This window comes from Macrobrachium rosenbergii, chromosome 35 (genome assembly GCF_040412425.1).
Source record: "Macrobrachium rosenbergii isolate ZJJX-2024 chromosome 35, ASM4041242v1, whole genome shotgun sequence".
Classification (NCBI taxonomy): domain Eukaryota; kingdom Metazoa; phylum Arthropoda; class Malacostraca; order Decapoda; family Palaemonidae; genus Macrobrachium; species Macrobrachium rosenbergii.
In genome coordinates this window covers 2,173,411-2,181,003 of record NC_089775.1, presented here as the reverse complement: position 1 = coordinate 2,181,003, position 7,593 = coordinate 2,173,411, and the positions used below count along the sequence as shown (strand labels likewise).

General features: G+C 47.3%; 1 protein-coding gene across 1 annotated transcript in view; it reads left to right on the top strand.

Moving 5' to 3' along the window:
* LOC136856304 (uncharacterized) overlaps positions 1 to 4,253 on the top strand; it is a 5,498-nt gene extending 1,245 nt beyond the window's left edge. The window contains exons 2-5 of the mRNA XM_067134056.1: positions 1,589 to 2,072; positions 2,553 to 2,702; positions 3,264 to 3,449; positions 3,822 to 4,253. Of these exons, the coding sequence (XP_066990157.1) occupies positions 1,628 to 2,072; positions 2,553 to 2,702; positions 3,264 to 3,449; positions 3,822 to 4,057 (1,017 nt within the window). The 5' untranslated portion in view covers positions 1,589 to 1,627 and the 3' untranslated portion in view covers positions 4,058 to 4,253. The remainder of the gene's footprint in view (positions 1 to 1,588; positions 2,073 to 2,552; positions 2,703 to 3,263; positions 3,450 to 3,821) is intronic.
* The last annotated feature ends 3,340 nt before the right edge of the window (positions 4,254 to 7,593 follow it).

Here is a 7,593-nt window from a genome sequence, read left to right as displayed (position 1 = left end):
AAAACAATATCTAATATCCTTTCCTGAAGTTCCGCCACTCCATTATCCGGAAGGGTGGCCATCAAAGACAACGCGGAGAGTGTTCTTAACGAAGTTAGAATTGGAACCGATGAATAAAATTGGTGTAAACGGAAGTAAAAGGCCAATTAATCCTTCCCCGGAGAGGACGAAGGCTAAGTGGACGGCTCTTGATTAAGCGAGAATTGATTAAGTCCCTTGACCGACCGAGTTTCCCCCTCCCCAAAAAAAGGCGCCTTGGTTAGGCATCGCGACAGGGAATTCAGGAATCTCCGCCTCAGTTCCAGAGGGCCGTTCGTACCCTACCGTTGTGGTTCCGGCCAGTTTCGAAGACTGAGTACGCAGGTTTGACATCAAGGGGCTTTGCAGCGAGTGTCGTTGAGCATTCGTGTGTACTGAACTGTTCAGAGGGTTTAGAATTCCTTTCGCTCTGTGTTCCCTAAAAATTCCCTAAACTTTTGTTTATGTTTGTACCATCAACTCGCTCCGGTATGCAGTTCCATCCCTCCTGCCAACGTGTTCCCATACTCCCCACTTTTCCGTAACCCCTGCGCTTGGCTAGCTGTGAAATCCTAATCTCGCTCTTCTGTGTTTTCTGAATTTATCGTTTTCTAGAATATATTTGATAAAGGTCATCAACTGTTTCCACCTCAGTGATATTATTATTATTATTATTATTATTATTATTATTATTATTATTATTATTATTATTATTATTATTATTATTACACTTAGACTGAGTCACAATTTTTTATTTCAGTAAGTAATCCCGATGGACCCTCGAACTATTGGAGCCCTATTCCATTCTAGGGACAAGATTAGCCCCCTCTTCACATCTGATGTGATTTATAAGTATATCTGTCCCAGATGTAATCTGGGCACATGCATCGGATGTACCAGGGGTCGGTTGTAGAACGGGAAGCCGACTATCAAATCCTGGTCGATCGAGTGTAACGAATCATAGCAAAACGTGTAAGACACATATACTATACGTATACGAGCGTTATTTATTTTAATCGCTTTCCCCGCAGCAGTGCGTCGGCCAAAAGATATTACTTTTACTCAGGAGACCTCCCGTGTTCCAATCTTGGAGTTTTAATTACTCCATCATGCAAACGCCGGGGTGATATGTTCTCCGCATTGTGGAGTGTAGCTGACAGGTTGCTATGGCATTCAATTAACTGCGCGCGTGAGTCGCTACGTTGGTGTGCGTACGCGTGTAGCAGCGTGCATGATAAGTCCCACGGTTCGTATGCGAATCGTCAAACGACTTAAATGGGATTCGGGATTTGAGGTTTGCATTCTTGAGCCCTTTTGGATGGTCTCGTTAGAATTGCTCTCATCATTGTGTTATTGTTCTTAAATGCTTTAATCTGAGGACATTGTATTATTGTTCTTAAATGCTTTAACCTGAGGACATTGTATTATTGCTCTTAAATGCTTTAACCTGAGGACATTGTATTATTGTTCTTAAATGCTGTAACCTACGGACATTTTCTTGTGACGGTCGGTGGTCGATTCCTTTGTGCCGCTGCTTTGGATGGAATGAAAGTCTTCTCTTTCCTTTCAGGTGACTAGAAATACCCACGGCAGAGCAATAATCTCCGCGATGAAGCTGCATCAAACGCTCCTTCTCCGGGCATCGCTCGTTTGCGTCCTCTTCGTCCTGCCGGGTGAGTCGTGGACGATTACCACCTCCTCCTACTACTACCCCACCTATGCCTCCACCTACACCTGGTCAACTATCGGATATCAGGCGGTGAATGGTTCCTGGTCATCGTCGTCATCGTCGTCGCCACCTCCCCCCACCACGGTGGAAACGTACCAGTCCTTCGAAGCCGGAGAGCAGCAGTGCAGCGTGGAGCTGGGCGTGACGCCGTCGGTCATGTCGGACACCGTTGCCGCTATAGTGCCGCCATCGCTCCTCGAGGCCGTCCACCACGATCCCACTATCCGCTTCGTGACGAGTCCCACCTACGGTCCCTTCTTCATGGCGTTCGGGGTGACGGTCCCGGTAGGAGAGGCCAAAGTGACAGTCAGCCTGCCAGATGCATGTGAGTAGAGTCCACATTTCGGCGAAGAGGCGTTTCGATCTGCGTGTCTCCCGCGCTTGTGTCGTGCCCGATCGATTTCTTGTTCTGTGCTGCTCTTTGTTGAGGCGAGAATACTTTTCCTAATGACAAAACACAAACAAGCTCAAAATACAGTGGAGCCCAGCCAGCCTGTTTGCGGTTCTGGATTTGCGGCCCCGCCTGTTCGCAAATTTTTCTGTGGAACGTACGCGCACGTTGTTCGAAGGAAATTCACCTATTCGCTGTATTTTTCATAGAGAAATATTCACAGATTATTGTATTTTCATATCATTTTCGCGACTAAATGCACTTTTTGTGATATAACTATTAAAAGACTCAGGTATAAGCATTTTTCAAGGTTTTTTTTGGTGTATGAACTATTAAAATGGGCAGTCATGAGCGTTCTTAGAGAGGCGTCAAGCATTCGCGGATTTGATCTATTCATCCTCCTGTCTCTTGCAGGCTCTTGCAAAGTGAGCTGCTCGTCTGCTTCGTGGTGCGTTGCCGCCTCTGGGGTCAAGATGTCTAACGGATCGGTGACCTGTTACCTGGCAGACCACTTGCCGGCCACGAACAACTCCGAGTCCTCTACTGCTTTTTATCTCTTCTTTGGTAAATATAACTACAAGGTCTCCTCTGTTGTCATTCAGGTACTGCAGTAGGTCTGGACACACCTGCCTACAGCTTGTTAACTAGTAATTAAAAGGTATTCAGAAATTGTCGGTGCATTTCCCGCAGGTAATCAAGTACGTTGTCCAAGAAATGCATACATTGTCCCACAGCTTCTTCAGGATATTGAAAGAATGGTCCTCACATTCATTGCAGCTTTTTAAATGTATTTAGACGGTGGGCTATAACTGGCCTGCTGTTACACAGACATTTTTAGAATTAACAGCCAGTCAGTGATTCTGCATGTTACGGATTGTGTGTGCGTGTGTGTGTGTGTGTGTGTGTGTGCAGCTGTTGCCAAAGTACTGAGAGACATCTCGTGCAGTCAGTTAAGGTTCAAGCAGTAAGCTGATGCACAGACTCTAAGTATTTTCTCTGAAGCAGGCTTTCTGGGCAATGAAATGGCACAACGGGGTAAGAAACATCCTCAGCCCACCTAGAGAAGCCATGTTGCCCTTTCCACCCTACAACTCATCACAAGGTTTTTACCCTTCCGTCTGCCAGACAGAGTGACGGACAAGTTCGACGTGTACACCATCAGAGGGAACAACGAGATCTACGTCGTGTCGCGCTCGACTCATCCGTTCACGAAAGCGAGCGACTTCTGCAACTCTCTCCCAGGATTCCGACTGGCCATTTCCATCACTAAGCCAGAGGTTGACGTTTTGCTGGGGTTGTTGGAGGTAGTAGGTAAATCCCTTCCCCATTTTCTCTTTATTATTATTATTATTATTAATCAGATGATGAACCCTACTCATACGGAACACGCCCACCAAAGGGGCCATTGACTTGAAATTCAAGCTCCCGAAGAATATTAAAGAGCTCATTAGGAAGTAAGAGAAGGTCAGGGGAAATACAGAGTGATGAGATCTCACTTATTAAAAAAGAAAAAATAAATTAATAGATGAAAAAAGTATTAAAACGCAAGGAGATTGACATTAGGGTGGTAACGCATTGTATCTCCTCTTGAACTTTTGCTGAAGTCCCAACAGCACATCCTCAGATGGGCGGTTTCCATTCCGGGACGCCTAATGAAAGTCCTTCTTCCGATCTCTGTTCCAGGAGCCGACATGAACGTGGCGGTCACGCGAGCACCAGAGACGATGAACGACCAGTGGGCGGACGGAACCAAGTTCGACGACTCCTATCTGCACTACTACCACAACAAGGATTCCAGGTCCATCAGCAACCCGTCTTCGAAGGAGCCGTACTATCGCCTTAAGGTCGAGACCCAGAAAATACAAGACAGCCAGGGAGACCCGTTTCGCACGCTTTGCCAGGGATACCTGTTCTCGTGAAGAACCCTTCGAGTCATGCTTCTTACCCTGAAAGAGACTCTCTCCAATAGGATATATCCTGCAACAGATCCTTCAAGTCTAGCTTATCCTGAGAAGGACATTTCTGCAATTTTTGAGTGGGAAAGCCCTCCTTAATATATTTATACACATTTTGACACTTTAGGCCTACAGATATTTCTGCCTATGCACAATGTTATCCTGGATAAAGAAATAAAATAATGAAATAAATAAGGTTTTTTTTTAATCCATGATTTCAAGAGTTTCATATACATGGTTAAGATTACAGGCAAGAGGTTGGAGTATCCTGAAATGCTCTGATAATTGGTTATTACTGTACCCATTAACACAGAACATGCAATTGCATGATCACTCTCTCCGTGATGCAGAAACGCAAATCAATTTGTATGATTAACCCTTTGAGACGTGTGTGTCGTCAACGGGACCTCAACACGCAGTGCACGTTGGATCAGAGCAGACGCGGAGATGGCATGAGAAATCCTAACTTTTCCTAGAATGCTACGTCCTGACCTAACCAGATCTTACCTTCCTGGAATCCCTAAGTAACACTGAATATTCCTGTCTTCCTACTCTGTATACTACCAGCTACAACCCCTTTTAGTCCTTTTACTGTAGCTCCGTTCATATTCTCTCTCTTCTGTCTTACCCTCCTCAACCCTCTTCCAAAAGATGATTCATAGTGCAACTGCTTCGAGGTTTTCCTCCTGTTACACCTGTCAAACCTTTTATTCTCAAATTTCCTCTCAGCGCTGAATGACCTCACAGGTCCCAGTGCTTGGCCTTTGGTCTAAATTGTACATTCTAATCCATGAGACGAAGTCAATTTGGGTGTGAGTTATACCTGGAAGGGTGATGATCTTTTGTAACAGGCAAACGGCCTCCGCACATGCGAGATCAGAAAAGAAAATGATGATGAATGGGCGAAGGGCAGAGCAGAGAATAGCAAGAGGACCCGTTTAAATTTGTTATTGATCTGGCTAAACGCCCTCCTGTAAAAACCCTAATTTACCGAGGTCCCCACCAGGGAATCGCCGGTCCCCGCAGCTCACACGTGGAAGTTCGTTGGTAGTCGTTAGAATCCACTGGCATCGGGAGCGTCGGGATTCGACTGCTGAGGGAACCGAGGAGCGCTTTTCTGTCGCGTCAAAGGCTCGCTGGGAGTGCGAAGCACTTCAACAACGGCCGTTTACCCTGGACTGTTCGTTAAGGGTTTGGAACTCCATTTTGCAGGTCAGTGTTCAAAAGATTTATGTCGAGGGCTAGTGGCCTACTGTGTTATAGCTTCTTCCTTGCCCCTTTGTCACCCCCCGTCCCCGTAGGGGGCGCAATGTGGTGCACCGTAGGCATGACTTAAGGTTCTTTGCAGTGTCCCTTCTATGGTCCGGGGCTGCAACCCCTTTCATTCCTTTTAGTGCACCAATGTTCGCATTCTCTTTCTTCCGTCTTACTCTCCTCAACCTTCAATCAGTTGATCCGTAGTGTGGCCGCTTTGAGGTTTTCCTCCTGTTCCAGAGGCCCTTTATTCCTCACACCATTGGACTGTGGAACGGCCTCCCTGCTGAGGATATTGTGCATAATAATAATAATAATAATAAAAGAGCATAATTTAGGCAGCATCGTGGAAGAATCAGACCAGCAGCCATTGTTTTCGATAGGGCAAATTATAAAATACAGAAATAAGCAGAGGAAGGTAAAAAAGGTATTGGTTGTAATTACATGGTTCTTCAGAGGGTTCTCGTCTTCCAATTTCGGAGCTTTAATCATACAGTCATGCACATGAGAGGGTTAATTTAGTCTGGCACGTAGCTTTGTCCCACGGAGAATTTAACGTGAGAGTTCGTTTGCTGAACTAATTGGTACGAGTACCTTTTCTTGAAGCGTGCGTGTCGTGGATGACTGTGCACACGTGTGTGTATTGATTTCCATTTTTAAAAGGCTGAAGAAACTGTAATTTACTTGTCCCAGGATTATAGCTGACATTTCAGATTAGGAAAATTTTAAGTTCATCCATTTCAGAAAAACGACAGCAGGCATCGCCAAACTTTTTCCAAAAACCAGAAGGCTTATTGTTCCTCCTTCGAGAGGGGGGAAAAAAGGTGTGTAGCAAGAGGAATGAAAATGGTTTCGGTCAGTCTTTTCTCTCTTTCTCCTCCCAGGCGCAACGGGACAACGCTTTCGTCTCTGCGATGAAGACGCCGCGTCGCCCAGCGTCCCTCGGGGCCTCGGTCGTCTGCGTCCTGTTCTTTGTTCTGCGTGGCGTGTATTCGTACTCACCCCTGCAGCATCCTCCCCCCTCCACTGCAGAGGCGTACCAAGACTTCGGAGCTGGACAAGTGCAAGGTTACACAAAGTTAACGGTGACGCCATCGATCCTGCAACAAACCGTGGCTGCGAGCATGCCACCGACACTCCTTGAGGCTGTTCAGCATCCGCCCACGACACACTTCGTGAACAGTCCCAACTACGGCCGCTATGTCATGTCGCCCGGGGCAACAGTTCCAGCGGGAGAGGCCACAGTTATCGCCAGCCACCCGGATACATGTGAGTAGAGGCATGCTGACCCACTTTTTGCCCCACGTTGTTCCACGGGGAGTCGAGAGTGAATTTCCCAACGACAGAAAGCAAACGAAGGGCGACTGAACCGTCTTTCTTCCGTCTCCCACAGGCTCATGCAAGGCGCACTGCTGGTCCGCCTTGTGGTGCGTCGCCTTCTCGGGGGTCAAGCTGTCTAACGGATCGGTGGCCTGCCACTTCGCCGTCCACCTGCCGAATGCCACCGAGACAACCGAAGCCGCGAATTACTTTGTCTTCTTTGGTAAGTAAAGTTGCTGCTGGACGTTCGCTCTTCCATGCACTGCACCTGAGTCTTTCCTGGAGCGAACTCTCTCTCTGAACTCCTACGGCCCAGTGCCCGTGTGGGCATCCGAGCAACAGCGTGCTGTGCAACGGTAGCGGCCGAGATGCATCCCCGCCCCATCTAGCGATGCTGCATAGCTATCCCCTACCATCCGACAACTAATCACAAGGCTTTATCACTCTTTCTTCCGACAGAGAGGCTGACAGAGAAGGTGGACGTGTTCACCATCACTGGAACCAACGAGGTCTACTTGGTGACGCAGAGTAGCCAGTTGTTCCCCGTGGGAAACAGCTTCTGCCACAATCTTCCAGGATTCCGGCTTGCCGTTGCCATCACCAAGCCGGAGGCTGACACCGTATTCATGTTGCAGGACATGATAGGTGATTGTCCCTTTGCCTTTACGACAGGTTTTTTGCTGACGTCAGTGAACATTTTGCACAGTTTCTACTTTAGGAAAAGAAATTAAAGGTTCTTCTGGTGTCCTTTTCAGGAACCGACGTCAACGTAGGGGTCTATCGAGGCAAAGAGTTCAAGGACGACGTGTGGGGTGACGGGACCAAGTACGATGATTCTTTTATGTATTACCTCCTGAACATGAATGCTAGGACAACCAGCGGGACGCTCAGTTCAGAGCCTTACTACCGTATGAAACTGGCGGACC